This window comes from Camelus dromedarius, chromosome 16 (genome assembly GCF_036321535.1).
Source record: "Camelus dromedarius isolate mCamDro1 chromosome 16, mCamDro1.pat, whole genome shotgun sequence".
Lineage (NCBI taxonomy): Eukaryota > Metazoa > Chordata > Mammalia > Artiodactyla > Camelidae > Camelus > Camelus dromedarius.
In genome coordinates, this window is record NC_087451.1 from 40,381,059 (window position 1) to 40,402,070 (window position 21,012).

The 21,012-nt window shown below is 36.7% G+C and overlaps 1 protein-coding gene across 11 annotated transcripts in view; it reads right to left on the reverse strand.

The window, feature by feature from the left end:
- The window catches only part of TANC2 (tetratricopeptide repeat, ankyrin repeat and coiled-coil containing 2), a 304,309-nt gene that overhangs the window by 62,420 nt on the left and 220,877 nt on the right, over nucleotides 1-21,012 (reverse strand). For all 11 annotated transcript variants that reach the window (XM_064495693.1, XM_064495689.1, XM_064495696.1 and 8 more), the window contains 2 exons: nucleotides 18,192-18,325; nucleotides 7,732-7,963 (listed from right to left, as the gene is read on the reverse strand). In XM_064495693.1, the coding sequence (XP_064351763.1) occupies nucleotides 7,732-7,963; nucleotides 18,192-18,325 (366 nt within the window). The remainder of the gene's footprint in view (nucleotides 1-7,731; nucleotides 7,964-18,191; nucleotides 18,326-21,012) is intronic.

A 21,012-nucleotide genomic window follows, 5' to 3' on the forward strand; every position in this document is an offset into this window, starting at 1 on the left:
AGGACTATATGTGAGTAAGTAGTGGGAAGGTAGGGATGGAGGAACAGAGAAAAGGAATCCCAGCAAACAGACAGATCTAAACTAGGCAGGCTGGATTCCCAGATCTTACAGAGTGAGCAATTTCCTAGACTATATCTAATTAAGCAGCTTCAATGAGACCAGATCCTTGTGTGGTCTTCCCAGGGAAGGAGGAGTCATGCAGGAAAGATAAATATCTGCCACTTTTGTTTCCCGTGCCCTCCTGGATGCTATGCTACCCTAAATTGACAAAATCAGTTTATCTGTAGGGCTAGGCTGTAGAAGAAGGTTTGGTGAGATTTCAGGTTTCCATTCTCATTAAATGTTTATTGATTCTCGAACTGTACTGAACAATTAGAGATTAAACAATCCCCAGGCTGAATGAACACTTTAGTATAAATCAATTGCAAATAACATGTAAAAGTTACTAGTTAGTAGGAACTTATAGGTTATGAAGAGAGGAAAGGAGAGGGAAGACAGAAAGAAGTCACTGGATACCTGAAGCAGGAAATAGATTATATCTGAGGAGGAAAAGAAGGTGAAACTAGGGACAGGAGGAAATGTCTGTGGACTTCTGTATCACATTGGCTCTTTTAGCCTTTAAAAGAGTCAAGACTAATCGAAACTCCACATGTTTTTGTTTCGCATTTGAAAATATGCAAATTTTTTCATGATTAATGAAACTCTGCATTTTCCCCCTAAAGTATGAGCTTTATATAAAGAATTTAATTTGAATAGACTATAAGTCAGTTCTCAAATTATAAAAAGTTTTAACTTAACCTTCATCTGGTGACTTTTTAGGAAGAGAAATGAACTATGGATTCTAGCTCTAACTATAAACAGATTATTAGCGAAATACATTCTAGATGATGAAGGGCTAAGAAGACACATGACTCCTTTAGGGAGTCCAAAGAATTAAAGAAGGGAGAGGAGTTGCTTGGAATTAGTTGGGATTTACCGACACAAATGGGGGCTCTTACGTTCTTGATTTTGAGGACATTGACTCCCTTCAATATAACCGTCTTTAATTTCAATACAGGGATTTTCTAATTGCTTGGCAGATATAATAAAGCTATCCTTTGCTACGGAGTACCATCACCAACCCCACCCAGTGGTGTGCTGGAGCTGTCCTGTGCTAGTTCAGGAGAGCCCACTGTAACATTTTCAAGAGCTGGTTGTTAAGTGGCTGGTAGCTTCAAATTGGCCAAAGTAGGATTACTTATTTACACAATGGAAACTGGCAAATGTTACAAGCCCTTCACCCCAGAGCTGGCTGTTAAAAATTTTCCAGCACACCACTGTCTCCACCACTTCAAGTATATCCCCTTTAACTTCACCCAGGCTCCTTCATAGGAAGGCAGTGACTGTCAAATGGAGAAAAAGGTGATGATAATGCAGGCATCTGTTGAGATTTTCTTTGGGAAAAATATTTCAAGCACATTCTCAAGCATCAAGATCAAGATCAAGCTCTAAATTTTATGATCTGAGTATTTTAAAGAATGAAATAATTCAATTCCTAATAAAATTAAACTTTCATTTCTATAAATCCCCAGCAGATTGTATTACTTGTCCCATAAGTAGACAATCTATCATTTCTTTTAAAAAATGAGTATGACCCACTTAGAGCCTAAAAAATTTCCCTTTCTTTTGCTAAGTGATGAGGTTTCTCAATGATAAATTTAAGAAGTGTGAACTTACTGATCTTTAGTCTTTACCGTTCAAATGTAACTAGCTTTACAAGAATGCTTGCTCATTTTCAAACTTCTGTGGATTATTTAAACACATACTCTAACTCAGTAGCTTTTAAAAGATTTTATAGACAAATGAAAATTAAAAAAAAATTGGGGACCAATAAAGGATTACTACTTTGTAATTTGCCATGTAAGAGCATTTATAGTACAACTGCCATTCATTACATCATCAGAGTTTCACAGCATAAAAAATATTTTAACATTAAAAAAGGAGGGATATAATCTATCTAACTTTATATATCTATGCAAAATTATATCTATATTTTACATCCACACAAATTCTAGGCTGTTTCTATTTTCTTACTTTGTCATGGAAAACTTTAAATAGACCGGTGCTTAGGAGCCACTGTCCTGGCTGACAAGTCCCTGGAAAGGTTTCCTAAGCCCTTTAACCCTTGTTCTGAATCCCTTGTAAATACATATTCAGCAGGGATCCCCCACTGCCCTCACTTACACATATGTTAGTAAATACTTGAACTGTCTTCCTTAGTAGTCCCACTTCAAGACTCTACCTAGATTCCAGAGAGGAATAAGAATTACAGTAACTGCAAGAAAAGAGGTGGTCAAAACTGAACCCCAGTACATGAGATTTTATTACTGGTGTATTGTATAGGAATTATCAAAAATGATAAGGCTCATATCAGACAACATTTTTTGGTTCAAAAAAAGCTGCACATTACATGTGAATTATCTTCCTGTTAGTTGTGATAACAAACTAGTATCTCCTTTCATTTCACATTGGTGACTGAAGCAAAAGCTCTCCAAAAAACTTCAAAACTTTTCCATTTGTTTTATATGTATGTGTGTTTGTGTGTGTGTGTGTGTGTGTTTTAGTCACCACACTTGTAGAACCTTAAAGTACCGTGAAAAATGTTGACTCTCATTTTTTGAAGTAAAGTGTGTAATTTGAAATTTAGCTTCTGAATCTAAATTCAAACTGTTTTCCACTGAACTCTCCTGGAAAGAAAACTCCAGCTACTTTAAAAAAATTCTCTATTTAAAAAATTATTGTGATAAAATGTATAAACAATTAATACAATTAATTGTGCAGATCTTAACTGTACACTTTGGTGAGTTTTGACAAGTGTATATACTCATGAAACTAACATCTTGATCAAAATATAAAACATCTCTATCACTCCAGAGAGTTTCCTTAGATTCCCTCCCAATCCCTGATAGGCAACCACTGTTCTAATTCATATTATCATTGATATGAATGTAAGAACAACACTAAGAAGAATACTAAGAATTGAATACTAAGAATTCATTGAACATCCATTGAATGAATATACTATGTTTATGCATTCTTTTGTTGAAGGACATTCGGGCTGTTTCCAGTTTTTAACTATTCTGAATAAAGCTGATATAAACATTGTTGTATGAGTCTTTTTGTAGACATATGTTTTCATTTCTTTTGGGTAAATACATAGGAATAGAATTGCTTGGTCACAAGGCAGACTTATATTTAACTTTATAAGGAACTGCCAAATAGTTTCCCAAAGCAGTTGTACCATTTTCAACTCCCTCCAGCAATGTATAAGGTTCCAGCTGCTTATCATTTTCCCCAAATCTGATGTTCAACTTTAAAAATTTTAATCACTGTAGTGGGAGTAAAGTTGTATCTCACTGTGATTTTAATTTGCATTTCCCTGATGACTAATGATGGTAAACAACTTTTTACATGCTGTTTGTATATCTTCTTTTGTAAAGTGTCTAAATCTTTTGTCCATTTAAAAATTGGATTATTTATCTCTTCATCAATGATTTATAGGAACTCTTTAGGAACTGTGGATACAAGTTCTTTGTTCCACACACACGTGCACGCACACACACATGCACGCACACACACATGCGCACGCGCACACACACATACAGAGTGAATGATTTTCTTTTTGTGATCTGCTTTTCCTTTTTCTTAGTGGTATCTTATGTTGAGGAGACATTTAAAATTTTGATGAAGTTCAATTTATTAAATTTTCTTACATGATTAATGATTTTTAGGTCCTTAGAAATCTTTACCTACCCCAAGCAGGTATAAAGATATCCTTCTATGTTTTTTCCTATTAGCTTTTATATTTTGGATAATGATTTACCTTGAATTAATTTTTATATATGGTGTAAGGTAAGGATTGAGATTAATTTTTTCCATACATGTATCCAGTTGTTGTAGTATCATTTAATGACAAAATTCTTTTCCATATTGTCTTGATACCTTTGAGGAAGGTCAACTGCCTCCATATATGTGGGTTTAGTTTTAGATTCTCCATTCTGCTCCATTGATCTATTTATCTATCCTTGTGGGAATACCACCTTGTCAGTGGAGTGCTAGAGCCACCTCAAGCTGGCTCATGAGAGCTGACTGCTACATTTTTTATGTTCAAATCAGGCCCCCACCCCTGGGCTGACTGTTAAACATCTACTAACACTTACTGCCTGTCATGATTTCTGTAGCCTTATATTACATCTTGAAACCAAGTACTGTTGGTCTTCTAATTTTTTTCTTTTTCAAGAGTGTTTTGGTCATTTGTGCTGTCTCCTTTTTCATGTCTGATGTTAATTTGTGTTTTTCTCTCATTTTCTTGATCAATCTTGCTAAGGGTTTATTCATTTTACTATTAATTTTTTTCTATTTCACTGATGGTTGCTCTTGCTTTTTATCATTTACTTCTTCCTACTTACTCTGGATTTATTGTCCTCATTTTTTTTTCTAGTTAATTAAGTCAGAAACTTAACCATTGATTTCATATTACTCATTTTGAAATATACTTTAATTTCCTTTGTAATTTCTTCTTTGTTTCATGGGTTATTTAGAAGTATGTTCTTAAATTTCTAAATATTGGAGGATTTTATGTGTATTGACTTATAATTTAATTCTATTATCTCAGAGAACATTTTCTATAGATTTTAATTTTTTGAAAATTTCAGACTTATTTTATGGCCCAGAATATGGTCACTGTGCACTTGAAAAGACTGTATATTGTGTAGTTATTGGGTAGTGTTCTATAAATGTCAATTGGATCAAGTTGGTTGACAGTGTTGTTCAAATCTTCTATATACTTACTAATTTTTTTGTCTACTTGTTCTAATAGTTACTAAAAAAGAAGAGTTAAAATCTCCAACTATGAGTATTTGCATATTTATCTCTTCAGTTCAGTTAGTTTTTGATTCATGTATTTTGAACCTCCATTATTAGATGCATACACATTTAGGATTATTTTCTCGATGAATCGGTCCTTTTAGGTTCATCAAATGCCCCTCTGGCAGTAGTCCTCGTCTTGAAGTCTCCTCTGTCTCACATTAATATACCCACTCCAGCTTCCTGTGCTCCATGTTTATAGGGTATGTATTTTTCTATCCTTTCACTTTCAATCTGTGTCTTTAAATAACGTTTCCTGCAAATAGCATATGGTTGAGTCTTGCTTTTTATCCAATCTGACAGTTTCTGCCTTTTGACAGATGTATTTGGTCCATTTAAATTTAATATAATTATTGATATGGTTGATTTTTCTCTCTCATCCTGCTTGTTTCATCTCAAAAAAAAATTATTCTGTTCTTTCTTTCCTGCTTTCTTTTAGACTAATCAAATAATTTTTAGTATTTATTTTATAAATTGTGTTTCCAGCTACTGCTCATGACGGTGATTTTGTTTTAAGGATAAGAACATGGGAGTTTGACAGAATAATTAAATTTACTCAGAACAACATTTTTCAATGGGGATATCTAAAGCTGCTCATGGAGACCTAATGAGCAGCAAATATATCCAGTAGCAAAATTATAAAACACATGAATTATGTTGAGAATCTGGAGCTGAATCTGCAAGCATTTGGATATTCTCCTTGAATAAGCCATAAGATGTAGATCCTTGTATCACTGTCCTTCCTTCAAGTACCCCATATGTGATCAATTTATATGGTCACTATTTGTTCAAAATTTATTCCCTGAAATGCCCACTATGTTCAAGGTGAGGTAGTCACTATGAAGGATAACAGCTGAATTAAGAAAGGTTCCTAACTTCAGTAGCAAACAATTTAGTCAAAGGGATAAGTACAGAAATAACTAATTCTTATAAAGCACAAAGTATAATATCTGACATATAATAAATGTTCAATAAATGTTAGTTATAAAAATTTAAATTCTTATTACATATATAGTAATGTGTGAAGTACCATAAGTGAGAGATAAAAAAGCCTAATGTCAATTTGAAAGGATACCGTAACTTACTAGAGGGGGCAGGTGGTATTCCTTGAATGAGGTGGTATTTAAGCTGGTCCTTGAAAGATGGTGAGAATTCTGACAGGCAGAGATGTGAAGAGAAGGCATATCAAGAAAAGGAAACAATAAGCAAATGTATGGAGGCAGGAAAATGTAGCAGAGTGTTTAAGGACTAATGGATGTGTTAGTTTACATGTAAAGACATGGAAAGTGGATAATAAGGCTGGAAAGCAGGGTGGATCTAAGCCATTAAGTACCTTAAATGATAGACTAAGGAGTTAACTGGAAGTTAACTCAGTGAGGTAATAGGGAGTCATTGAAGGTTTCTGAACAGGGACATTTAGTGATCAGAGCAATGCTTTATGAAGCTTTACCTGGAAGCAGTACATAAAGTACAGAAGACTAGAGAGACTGAGGCAGAGACTGCCCACCCGGTATGTCATGAATGGGTCAAAGGTGTGCCTTAAAAAAGAATCCTTTCGGCCCTCAGGGCATCGGGCTTGGTACAGTTGGAGCTTCAAGGCCCGTCATGCCCAGCCATGAAGAGTCATGACTTTTTTTATTCCAGTGTGCTATACAAATTTTAATAACTTCCCAAGACCGTTATGATGTGAAAGAAGCACCAGATCAGAAAACCAGAGAAGGCCAGGAAGCGTAGCAACACAGATGTGATGTCATGGGCAACTGAATAGCCTTGAGGGTGACAATGGTAGGAATGATTTTGAGATTAACGGATGTGAGAAACACTAAGAAGGCAGAATTAACAGGATGAGAGATTGGCTGAATGTACAGAAAATACACTTAAAATATTTGCAGAGGAATCCTAATGTTTAAAAAAGTCTAGGGTATGGAAAGGCTAACAGGTAACAGAGGTACAGACAGAGTTCATCAGAGTTCATATCCAAGTAACCAGCATGAGAGTTGACATAACTGAAGACAGTGCCAGGGGAATGTAAATTAGAATCACTTTTTCCTATGAATGCCTCCAAAACTGCCGAGGAAAGTATGTAAGTCTCTCAGGAATAAACAGGATATCCCAGGAATCTCATGCTTACTCAGATCCTTTTCTTCGGCTTCCAGAATTGACAAAACATTGTGAAAGGGATGGGGCAGAGAGATGGGTGAAGGAGGAGATGGTTACACTTAGGCCACAGCCAACACTAGAGTCACAGAGTGAAAAGGGAGAAAAGGCATGATGAGCATGAGGAGGAGATGGATTCCATTTCAGTTCCCCCTACTTCTTAAAAATGTCTTAATACATTTTAGTGGACCGTTAAGTAATTTTTAGTATATACACAGAGTTACACAACCCTGGATGCCACTTGATTTTACGTGAACTGTGGAATAATAAAAAGAAAAATAGCAAATATAAAGACTGAAGAGGTTTCTAATCATAAAAACTCCATGACACTGAGTTGGAGTCATGGCTCTACTGATTTATTTGAACTCCACAGAAAGGACTGGAAACTCTACTATCTTTGGTTCAAGAAAAATGCATTATATTTGGAAATGAGAATGAAAATTTTTATAAAGAAAGGAGGAAGTAGCAATCCCTGGAGAAATATTTATTTTTTCAAGTAAAATCTTTTATCTGTTAACTGTATCCTCCAGGGTATCATCTGTGGAACATTTAGTTTTGGCAATGTGATAAAAATAATCATTTCTATAGCATGCCCCAGGTAAGCTTGGGCTCCAGAGCCTCCACCTTCCACAGCCTCCACCTTCCACCTTCCTGGCACCCCATCGGTACCTTTGTGGAGGTTCTCCAGGGGCTCCAGGACTCCCCTCCGGAAGGAGGCCATGGGGTCTTGAACACAGGACCGAAGGCTCAGCATGCTCTGCAGGTGAGGCTCCCGGAGAAGCTGCTCCCGGTAGGCCGCCAGCTGAGGTGAGCGGCACAGCAGGGCAGCAACATTGTGGACGAACTCTGGCACCAGGCAGGTGTAGGCATTATCTGCTTGGCAATAGTGATAGGCAACCACCTACGAGAGAAAGATGTGAATGCAAACAGGTTTATGAGGAGCAAGAGCACAGTCGTGGTTATCATGTGATTGTTCTCTAACACTGTCTTCTGTCTCCACATTCCTCAACTTTTTCAAGTAACAGTAAACGCTGCTAACTTAGAAAAGGCCTGATTTATCTAGGATCAGAAATTTGACATGATATTTCTGTTGTATATATATGAAATTATAATTCATAATTAACATTTATAAATACAAATTGAGTTTCCATTCTGGATTACAAGAAACAGGAAGCAGGCCTGAGAATGAAGATTTACATTAATCTCTACTTATCTGGCATGTAGCAGTACAAGAAAGAGTCTGATCTTGTAACAAAGCATTAGGAATAAAATAATCAGAGAAATACCATATGTTAGATTCAACAAACATATGCTTCTTAATTATCATATAAAATTATAGTTGTGTTATAAACAGCCTTATAAAAATAATTTAGATTTAAAAGTTATCACTAGATATTTCCTGAGCACCCAGAGATAGAATAAGAATTAGGTAACAGGAAGAAGGAAAGGGGTGAGATTTTTGTTAGATTCAGGTGTTAAATTCAAAGAACTTAGAATATGGATGAGTCTTAATATTATCCAAGGTCTGGCTGGAACTCGGAATTTTTAGCTCTGTTTTTTTGTTTGTTTGAATTTGTACAGAGCTCCCTCCATACCTTCTGGTTGTTCACTTTGTCTCAAGGGCAAGTGCAGAGGGGGGTGATTTTAATACACACCACTCTGTTGATACCATACTACCCACAAAAGTGATGGGATCCTATAGGTAACAAGGAACTGCAGGGGAGATTCAGCTTGAATGTATGAAAGCACCTGGCTGGGTGCACAGAACACAGGAAATGTGCAGTAATGTTAGCGGGTGCCACCACCACCACCACCATCGCCTTCTTCCTCTTCTCTTCCTCTCCATCATCATCATGGTCATCACCAAAGTTCTGTATATTCTCTCTTTTTCAGCTACTGGCTTTGTGCCTACAGGGATTTGAAATTTGCCCCAGGAGGACTCAGTTACACTACGGGACTCCAACTCTTCAACCATCTCTCAGAGAACACAGTCATCCATGAACATGCCCTGCTTTGAAAAGACTCCTCATCTTTAGGTTGGGCATCCTGCTCTTTAACAAATGCTGGAAATGTCACTTTTTAAAAATACAGTTGAAATTCTTCTAAGCATTAGAAAAAAACTGAACAATACAGGAAATGTTACAACATATATAAAGCTGAGGGCAGGAATTGCTTGTGAGTGAAGCAATAATGTCTGAACACGACGTGGAACTGGAAATGAAGAATTCTACTTAAAAATCTCCGCTCTTTTCTGTAGACAGATTGATCACTCCTTTATTACCTATCTTAAGCACAACATAAGAAACCTCAGGAGAAAACTTGGCAGCAATTGATCTGTCCTCTCAATGAACAGTGAATGCCAGTGGTTATGCCCACATGGACAGAAATCTCCACTTTATAAAAAGCAAATGGCAAACCTCTGAATCAATATGAACTTTCATCATATTTTACCTCAATTGATTTCACATGTTGAGGCAAAGCACAGCTGAGCAAATCAGCTATAACTCTTCACTCTTTACCTAAAGTAATGGGATACAAGTTTGAAGACAAAAATTCTGAAATCTAGGAAGAGGGTTCTTTTTACTGATTTCATTAAAAATCATCTATGCTTTTGGTTAAATGAGGTTTTATCCAACAAAGATCATTGCTAAACCCCCTCTATAGCTGCCTTTCTTTCTTTTAATTTTAGGTATTTTTTAGGCTTTCTAAGAAAATCTCAATTCCTCTGCAGAATTCAGGCAGAAAGACCATTCAACATCTTCATGAAATTTGTACAAGACCACTCAATATCTTCATAAAATTTGTATGTTGGCTCAAAATAGGTCACTTACTAGACATTTCAAAGTAGTCACATAGTAGGTAAGTATACTGTCAAAAAGCATTTGGCATTCTCTCCCCAAATTGTCTATGGGCATCATTTACCACTCTTTCTACATATACAAATAGGAAACAAGTCTGAGAATGTAGCTTTTCCCTTCAGTCTGTCATTGCACCAGTGTTCAGTGATGGATATTAGATCACTCCCCTACAACTCTGAGGAAGTCGTCGCGGCCACCAATACTCAGTCACTATTATTTCAACCTCTTGGAAATGGTTCAGGATTAGTCCACCCCCAATAAATCAGCAGGTAAAACCTTTCTCTTTGGTGAATTCTTGTCTCTCACAATGACTTGCTGAAATTTCATTTTCAGCTACGTCTTTCTTATGTTATTAATTTTTTTCTATCTCAAGTTTTCCTCATGTTACATCCCTGAACTTCTAATTAAAACAATTCTATCCAAAATATATCTGATACGACCAGAACTGTGTTAATTCTTACAGGAAGACAGTGAGTAACTTTCAGATTACTCCTGTGAGGGAAGAAAAAAAAGGGCAAGGTTGTAGGCTATACAGATTAAAAAAAAAAAAAAAAAAAAAAAGACTGGAGGTCAGTATAGCCTTGGGTAGAAAAAGGTTCTGATTTAATGCTGTACACAGAAATGATCAAACTAAGCATAATCCTCATCAAAGGCCCTAATCAAATGACTGAACAGCAGCAAACCTGTCAAGCCTGTGTTAAGTCCCAGGCCTTCACTCTTTAAAGATTATTTTCTACTTTCAATGAATAATCGGTGAAAGGATTAGGCTAATCTCACATAAAGAAAAGGCAGCTTTGAATATGTGGAATTCATCTGGACATAAAAATTTGATTTACATAATGACTGTCACTTAAATTCTAATGTTGCTACTGACCTTCCTTCAGGTCTGCTCTCATACTCTTGTTCCCTGTCTATTTTTCATCACTCCTTCTAGAACTCCCTCACCACCACCTGACTGTTTTCTGACTCAGCACATCCCTCCCAACACATCAGTTTGGCTTTTAGTGTTTCTAGGGGCCTGGAGGCTCAGTGTAAAAAACTACCTTCTCTTCCTTTTCTCCTGTCCCTCAACTCTGACTCTAATCCTCATCCTGGGACTGGAAGCTAAGAATAGCTCCAGACTTGGGTTCAGCTTCAGTAATTTTCCAGCTTGGAGCTCTTTTTTGGGGGGGCAGCAGAAGTTTTATTTATTTTTTAAAACTTTTTATTTTGAACTAATTTTAGGCCTACAGAAATATTGCAAAAAGATGTGGGTTTCTATATATCCCTTACCCAGCTTCCCTTAACACCTTATGTAACCATAGCAGAATTATCCAAACCAGGAAATAACACTGGCACAATATTATTAATGAAAGGCATCATTCAAATTTTGCCAGTTGCCCACTAAAGACTTTTTCTGGTCCAGCCTTCTATCCAGGACCCCATTTGCTTTTAGTTGTTATTTCTCCTTAGACTCCGGTAGTCTGTAAGAGCTCCTCAGTCTTTGTCTTTTATGACCTTGACACTTTTGGAGAGTACTGATCAGTTAATTTTGTTGAATGGCAGTCAATGTGGAGTCTTCCTCACAACCCAACTGTGACTTTTGGGCAAGAACACCACATAAACAATGTTGTGTCATTATCAGTGGGTCACGTTCCAGGGCTCACGATATTGATGTGTCCTGTTACTGGTCATGCTGACCTTGATCACTTGGTTAAGGTAAAAGTTTCTCTGCTGTAAAGTTACTATCTTATCCTTTGTAGTTAACAAATATCTTGGGGGAGATACTTTGAGACAATGCAAATCCTGTTTCTCCTCAAGTTTCTGACCACTAATTTTAGTATCCATCAGTGGATGGTGTCTGCAACATTATTCTTATTACTGCAATGCTGTACAACATGGTGATGGCAGTTAATATTATATCGTATATTTGAAAGTGGTTAAGAGAGTAGATCTTAACAGTTCTCACCAGAAGAAAAATATTCTGTAACTATGTGCGATGATGAGTATTAACTAAACTTACTGTGCTAATCATTTTACAATATGCACACACATCATCTTTAACTAATACAATGTTATATGTCAATTATATCTCAATAAAACTGTGGGGGAAAAGCACTATCAGAGAGGAAATAGAAGATGCTGAGGCACCACATGGATGGGGCATGTAAATAAGTAATTTATGACAGCCAGAGAAGGCTTCTTAGAAGAAGCAAAATTTCAGCTGCAATCTGAGGGATGAGGCAGTAGAGTTCCAGGCAGAGGAAAACAGTACATGCAAAGGCCCTCAGGCAAGACGCAGCTTTACAGGTTCAAGGAACTGAAATCAGTTTTAGTGTGGCTAGAGTGTGAGTGAGTGGGGAGTGGTGGGAGATAAGACATAGCAGGGGTTTTCAACTGGGGTGGCTTTGCTCCCAGGGGACATTTGGCAGCGTCTGGAGACAGTTTTGGTCACCACAGCTGGGGGTGGGGAGAATGTTACTGGCTAGTGAGTAGAGGCCAGAGATCCTTCTTAACATATTACAATAAACAGGACAGCCCCCAAACAAAGAATTATCTAGCCCAAAATGTCAACAGTGCTGAGGCTGAGAAACCTGGGGCTAGATATAAAAAGTAAAGACCCTTTATTATAGTGCATGGGATGTTTTAAGAAGGGAGTTTGGATTCCATCCAAGGGCAATGAGGAGCCACTGACAGCTCTTAAGTAGCAAAAACAAAGGTATGCTTTATAAAGATTACTTAGGCTCCAGTATAGAAAACAGACTACAATTTATTGATTCATTTAACACATATTTATGTGCTACGCCTTGCGCTAGGAGCTGGGGACATAGTCGTGAAAAATAATTTAAATCCTGACCCATTCTCGTGGAAGAGATAGATTAAAAAACACAAAAATGACAAACAAATAAACAAGGTTGTTTCCCATATTCAGTATCCTGAATGTTGACGAAATCTGGGTCTCACCATAAAATTCCAATGTTAATTTTTAGAGGAAAGATGCCCTAGACAAACTTTAAAAAATACCACCTATAGGCTATTTGTTGTTTGGTCTGGATCACATTTCTCCTAAAATGTAAATCTTTTCAAAATAGGTAACTGGAACACAAATCAAATCTTATACTTCATTGTCGTTATTTTTGTTTTTCTCTTTCTGTGTGTGTGTGTGTGTGGCTTCAGTCTATGCTCAACACGCATTTCAGAACTGTTGAAACGATCACTTCTTTGGCTGGTAACTTAAACAGCAGCAGAACAATCTCAGGAACCATGATCATCTGACCTTCCCCTGATTTGGTACAGAACTGATCTCTTGGCAAGGATGACATTCCATTTTTTTTTCTTACACAGATTTCCTTAGGAAAAAAAAAAACCTTTGCTTTTTGTGTTTCAGTGACACTTCTTAAAATTAGCTGGTTTCTCTAATTAGCTTATTTCAGATGGATTAGCTTCTTAATCTATGGACTAAGCCAGTGATAACTTACCTAATGTGACAAGAGTTTCCAGTTGCATAAAAACTTTTTGAAGAAAACTTTCTGAAGAATTTTAAGTCAGCAAAATGACCGAAAGGTGCTCCTTCATTATAATTTTCTTGCTTTAGAGCCATATTCAATTACCGATAGATTTTTCTAAGAGAACACTAAACGAAAATCTTCCCTGTCATACTATAGAGGAAGCACAGTACAGTGGTTAAAAGCAGGGACTCTGTGTATGACTGAAAAATTGTGCTCTACACTGGAATTTGACACAACATTGTAAAATGACTATAACTCAATAAAAAGAAAAAAAGAAAAAAAAAGCAGGGACTCTGGAGCCCGCATGCCTCAGCTGAAATCTTGGTTCAGTCATGTATTAGTTACCTCAGCGAGTTATGTAACCTCAGAGGCTCTGTTTCCTTATCCGTAAAATGGGGAGAATAAAAGGGCTCACCTCATTGGCTCTGTACACTAGCTCTGCCATTTACTAACAGTATAACCTTGGAAAAATGAATTATCACTGAAGTACAGCTTCCACATCCGTAAAATGGGGATAATGACCACCTCACAGGCTTAAGACAAGAATGAAGTAAAATAACACATATAATGTAAACAGTACTGAGCTCAACACACATTAAGCCCTGAGTAATTGGAAGCTAGCCTTTCCTTGTCCAGAGAATTCTGCATGTATGACCACTTGGTAGCAACAGACTAAAAGCCTTCAAAAGCTATCATTGTTATAGTTAAAGCCACACGCTCCAAGAAAGGCCCTGAATGAGATCTCTGTACCCCTCCACTGTGACTCTACTTCAGAAGAAACATGTAATATTAACTGGAAAAACATTTAAGAGATGTAGACCTAGTAAAACCTGTTACTTCAAGTGGAAAGTAAATAAACAGATAAATAAAAATAAGAAGTGAAACTGCCCTAAAGTTGTGACAAGAACTCTTCAATGTTCTCAACCAAGTAGCAGCACAAGAAGCAGCAAGAATACTGTGGAAGACCAATGATAACTAATGACGTGCTAGGATCGTCAGCAAGAACTTTATCAGATCAAGAGGTTTTTCTCATATATTAACTTACTTCATCAAAATATGGATTTAAAAAGATAATTTCTGCTTATCAGTTTGTTACAGATGAGAAGCATAAGAAGCAAGACTGCTGGTTTCTGCTCTATGTTTTTACAGCACAAACTTGTATACTTGAACTTGTATACTTGTGTCCCATGTGGGTTAATATGCAAAATTTTATTTGAAGAGGCCATTTGTTGTACAATATTTAGTATAAACTTAAAAATATCCCATTTTTACGAGCAAACAGATGTATTTATATTTTGCTTAAGGGAGAAATAAGCATAAATTTTAAAATATGCTCTTTGAGTAAGTGTAAATAATCACTAACTTCTTACTTATAATATTTAATACTTTCCAAATATTAAACCAAACATCAGTCTTAATCTAAGGGGCTAATTCTTATAAACTGTTTAATATAAATTTAAAAATATCCCATTTCTAGGTAAAAAAGATTTATTTGTATTTTGCTTAAAGAAGACACAACCATAAAACTTTAAAATGTGATCATTTTTCAAGTGAGTGTAGTTACTAATTCCCTACTAAAAATATATAACATTGTCCAATATTGAACACAAACATCTTGAGTTTTTTTTTTTCTCTTGATGAGAGACTAAGAAGTGACAACCCAGGGAGACTTAATTCTCTGAGCTCTTTTTAGCACTCATCACCATGTGACATATACATTTGTTTGTTCACTGACTTTCTCCCACCACAAAAATGTGGGCTTCATAACAGCAGAGAGTGTATCTGTTTTGTTCACTGCTTTAACTTTAGCCTTGTACTACCGGTGTTCCAAGCATATATTCTAAAGTGAATAAATAAATGACTGTGATGATGGAAGCTCTTCAGCATTTGCGTATTTCTAAGATGATATTTATTCTGATTGTTTTAAAGAAGAGGCTGGAGTCAGTTTACACAGAATATTTAGAAAAAAACAAAGATGTCTTTTAAAGTTGCACTGAATTAGCAGATATGAGGGAAATCTCAGACTGTTTTCAGAAGCCCATTTATAAATGGGTGTGTACCAGTAAGCGGGGATAATTAAAAATGTAGCTGGGGGAAACATGCTGTTTCTGGCTCTGAGCTGAAGAGGATTTCTATGAAGAAATTAGAACCTTATGATACTGCAGATGACTCTCTGCTCTTCATTACTAATTAACCATGACAAGAGACTTCTTTAAATATCTGAGACAGACATTTTGCACTCTACTTTTCTCCCTAAAATCCTCAAAAATAAAGAGAATAAGAAACAGAAATGCAAACTCCATCTATAGGAATACCCATCTATAATCTCAGATTGTAAAATATAAAGATGGAAAGTGGATATAGGATTAAATGACTTAACAGACAGAAGAAGGAAAAAATAAATGCCTGCTAGGGGTAACAATAGGAATAAGTCCAATTACCTGTAAAATCTTAGAAAAAACATAGGAGTTAGAAGCACCAGGTACTGTGGAAGATGAGGGCAAAGAAGGGAGGTGAAAACACAAATTATTTTATTAAAGTTTATATAAGGAGCAGTTAGATCCCCATATATCCAACCCCATCCTGCCCAGCCAGGTGACTACCTTCCCCAAAACCCACAGAAAAGAGAACTATATTCACTAGAGAAGCTAAACATAGAGGATCTAGGCTTAGGGATGGATACAGACACAGAGTAGGGGAGGATCAGGTACAGGACTGAAAACTGGAGGCTTAAGTAAGAATTTGCATACTGAGTAATGAAACTCCAGCCCCCTTTTCCTGTCCACCTCCAGAATGCTGGTAATCAGGATACATAACCTCCAGGAAGGAAGCTGGTGGAATCTTTGCTAGAGAAGATGAACAGTATAAGAAAAAAAAAATTACGGACACTGACTTTTGGATATTGCCAGTAAAGGTTGGTGGGTTGTCTTAATGCTCTATAGTTAAACTCTCTACGTACACAAGCTTCTGTCAGTTTTCCAGTGCCTTACTGTTAAGGAAGAGAGAAGAGAACACATTGCATCCATAAAATAAGAACGGTATGCTATTAGGAAAAAAAAAAGAGGAAGAACGTGGGAAAAAAGACCTATTAGAAATTAAAACTATGATAGCTAAAATTTTTGTATGTGAAAGAACTGAAAGGTAATGTTGAAGAAATCTCTTAAAGGTGGATCATAAAACAAAATAGAAAAACAAAAGTACAGGAAATAGAAAAGTTAAGGAAAATAGAAAATTAGTATAGAAAACCTAAATTTTGATTAAAAGGTGTTGTAGAAGGACAGAAGAAGTGGTGATGAGGAAATTATCAATAAATAATACCAAATAATACCAAAGCATCTCCCTGAATCAAAAAATATCTTCAGGACTCATAAGGTACTGACAGAATATGAAAAAAAGACCCAAGAACAGTGGTAATAAAAAGATTCTAAAAGCTTCTGGAGAGAAAAAAGGTATATATATATATGAAGAATTAGGAATAAGAATAGTACTAAATTATTTAATAGCAATACTGGAAGTTCAAGATGGATGTCTTCAAAATTCTGAGGGAAAATAATGCTTATCCTAGAATTACATTATGTCAAACAAATAGTAATGTATCAGAATGGAATAAAGATGCCTTTAGAAGCATTAGGTCTCAAAAAACTTACCTCCTATGAATTCTTTCTTAGGAAGCTACTGGAGGATGTGCTCCATCAAAAAAAGGAATACGTCAAGAAAGATGACATGGGATCAAACACAGAAGAGAAGTAATAGGGATTTCCAGGATAACAACTAGGTCGTAAGCCTTGAGGACATTTCTAAGTCCAGATTAAGCTGGATGGAAAGCTCTAGGATAAATGTCTGCAGGGGTCGGGGGCGAGTGGGGGAATGTACCTGATGCGGAAAATTGTATTGAGAGGCATCTGACAAAAGCATTAATGGTTATGGAAATACAGCCAGAGTTTTGAAGAAAAATAAGCACATTTTAAAATGAGGCATTTCATAACCCAAGGAAAACAAAACTGCTCGAGAAGAATATGTTATCTGTGGTTCCACAGTGAACCATATTTATGTAATATTAATACTGAAAATACTATAATATGGATTCAGACAAAAATCATCATATACCTGTACTGAGATAGTAGAGGGAAGAAGGAAGGTGAAAGTGCTAAAATTCTCATCACCCGTAATAAGAAGCAACAGATAATGTATAAAACTGATGAAAAAAGTTCAGCAGCACATGAATACTATTTAGAAACTGGAGGTAAAGAGTAGAGAAAATCTCTAAATATTGAAAGTGGCTGTCTTTGGGGAGAGGGTGGGAGAGGAGGGGAAGAGAATTTCTGGTTTTTATTATAAGCCTTTTAATATTATTCAATTTTCTAATATATGCATATGTTACTTTGATAAAAATAGAAATTTAAAACCAAACACAGAAAAATTATTGACAGTGTAGTATAGCAAGAATAATTTTGAACTAGGAATGAAAATAAAAAAACCACTGATTACTTTTACTGTGATCTTGGGTAAGATAAAGATAAGACTTCTTTGATCTCAACTTCTATATCTATTTATTATGGGAGTCTGGTTATTTCTAAGGGCCTTTCCAACAATAAAGTTCTGATTCCATAGTAACAAGTATTTTTCTAGAAACAGCAAAAAAAAAAAAAAAAAAACACTTTTCTCCATGTTCTCACAGTACACCTGTATGAACTTTTGCTCACTTTGCCAGGGGTCTCCCTCCCATTGCCCCCTGCATGTAAAAATGGAACTAGCTCGCCTGTGACCTGGGAATCTACTGTACCTGCGAGGCTAGTCTCCGCATAGCCTCCTCTTGCCGCCGGCGCATTTCTGGAGTTCCTGGGCAGCTTCCACTGGTGATGGATGAGTGTGCTGAAGGTGGCTGTGTAAGTGGCAGCTCTCTGTTGGCATCTAAATCTGGATTATTAAAAAGATGAGATGTTTCATCAGGTAATCATAAAACTCTCAACTAAAGGAAGATTGGTTAAATTCCATTTGTTCTTTGATCCAGCAGTTCTACTCCAAGGTATGTACCCAAGAGAAATAAAAACATATGTCCATGAAAAACTTTGTACACAAATGTTCCAAGAAGCAAAATTCATTAATAGCCCCAAAGCAGAAACAACCCAAATGTCCATCAACTGAAAAATGGAGAATTCATACAATGGAACATTACTCAACAATAAAAAGAAATGAGATACTGATATATGCTACAACATGCGTAAGTCCTGAAACATTACACTCACTCAAATAAGCCAGTTACAAAAGACCATGTATTATATGATTCTATTTGTGTGAAATGCCCAGAATAAAGAAATACATAGAGACAAAAAGTACTAGGGGTTATCTAGGGGTGGAGACAGAGACTTAGGTGGGGAAATGGAGATTGCTGCTAATGGGCATGGAATTTTCTTAGAGGGAAATGAAAAAGTTCTAAGATTATAGTGATTGCTGCACAACTCAAAAAAAAAAAGCACTGAATTGATGATTTAAATGGATGAATTATATAAGTGAATTGTAGCTTAATAAAGCTATTTTTTAAAAATTCTATTTGTTCATGTTATTTAATAATATCTTAACTACTAGACATTATACACTGTATTTATGAATATAGATACTTAACAAATGGGTACAAAATAGGTAAACTGTTATTTGATGGTCAATAGCTATTGAAAAGGAGGAAGTGAAATAGAAGGAAACAGTTTTAATTTAACTCCCTACCAGTAGGACTGAATTGAGACTTCTTCCAACCAAATGGCAGAGTTTATTCCCTGACCACAGGGCAGGGTTCTGAACAAACTGCAGGAGGGTGAGTGTGGAAGATGGCAGCGAACGAAGGCTGAAGAAATGTGTGAGATCAAGTTCAGTGACTGTCACTGTATCGTGCCTGTTGTTCACTCTCTCTCCCCACCCTGTGCCCCTTTATCTGGTATTTGATTTTGTGGGTAATTATTATCCGAGAATTGTCTGTCTTCTAGCTGTTCCCTTTTGGAGATGCCCCCTTTTTTGTCTGGGTGTCTTTACTTTCTGCTTTGTATTCAGAGAACAGTAGAAACAAAAGTTAATAGGGAGGAGCAGTGAGTGTGCACAGCAAACTGGCAAAACAGACTTCTGGAATGAGCAGAATAGGGAGGGTAGGGGTTACTCACTTAATAGTTATTTGGGGGGCCTGGCAGCCGTTGGCAAATGTCAAATCCAAACAATAACTACACTGAGAATTTTAGTGATAGGAAAATATCGTCTTGTATTAGACAAAGCTTCCCTAACTACCGTGCTGAATATACTTGTAGTTAATGTAATAATGCCTGAATTACACAACAGGTCCATTTTCACAAAATGTTTCTGTTCTTTCTGTGTATGTGTTGAGGGGTGGGTGATGACGGTGGTGGAGACTGATGGGGGAGTCACGTTTGGGGAGGGGTGTAGGCGGAAAGCAGGATGACAGGCTAGTGCCTGCCTTGACAGCTTTTCTGTACCTTCCCAGGGAAATGACAAGGAGGGGGCGGCTGGGGGCTGGGTGTCTGTGGGGGAAGGACACAGCCAGGCAATGCAGTGCTGCAGGCTAAACTGCTCACATTTTCCTCAGCAGTGCTGCTCAGTGTGGAGGAGGCAAGGACAGAAGAAAGAATGACAGAGAATGCAGAAATGGAAGTTGGGAGCTCCAATAATTTTCCACTTTGTTTCATTATTACTACAACTATATCATCGGTACCACTGATTGAGGGATCGGAAGGCCAGTGGGATTCCGAACAAACCTATCAAAGCTTAATGTAAATTAAACTGTAAAAAATTAAGCCAATTCTCTCTCCACAGACATCATTCTTATTCATTAATAAAAAAAATTCTGCTACTGCCATTAACACTCCCTGGGCTGGCTAATGTAGTAAACAGACTGATGCTGGAAAACAGCTTGTTCTTTATCAACCTCTTATTCTTGACTCTTCTTAAAGAGTAGTGGTTCAGTTAAGATGGCACAGGTAGAACGTAGTTTGGACATCAAAAATGCAACAAAAATGATTACATTGAAGATTACAAGGCAATGCTGGTTCTGTATAATTCTGATAAATACATAAGCACATACTCTATCTCCTTTAACACCTTTTCAAGTTTTGAAAGTTAACTATCAGGCCGAATCTACAGTCTCAACATGTGGACATTTATCACATGAATGGGAGTGTCCCAGTATTTTCAGAGTTTCTCTGGAGGTAAAACCAGTGGATGTTAGAGAGTAACTTAATGAACTCCCTTTAAAGAACCTCTGCTTTGGGGAGCACATAGGCTGTTTTCTATAAACTCCTGCTCTCCCAGGCTTAGAGGGGGGCACTCCTAGGTACCTTTGCTTTCAGAGAAAGCAGCTCTTCTTGCCCTTGAGCCATGACTCTACCATGCTGTTATCTGCAACAGTGATACACAGAGGAGTCAGAGAGACTATTACCTATCTGTTTTTCTTTCTGACACACTCAAATACTTAACCTCTGGGATGACTCAGATAAGAAGTGGTCTGGGTAATACTTAAGCACTCTAAGGAAAATACTGGAATAGGTGCGGAAGGTACTTTCAACCATGAAGAAGACATCTTAGAATCACAGAATTTTAGCATAGGG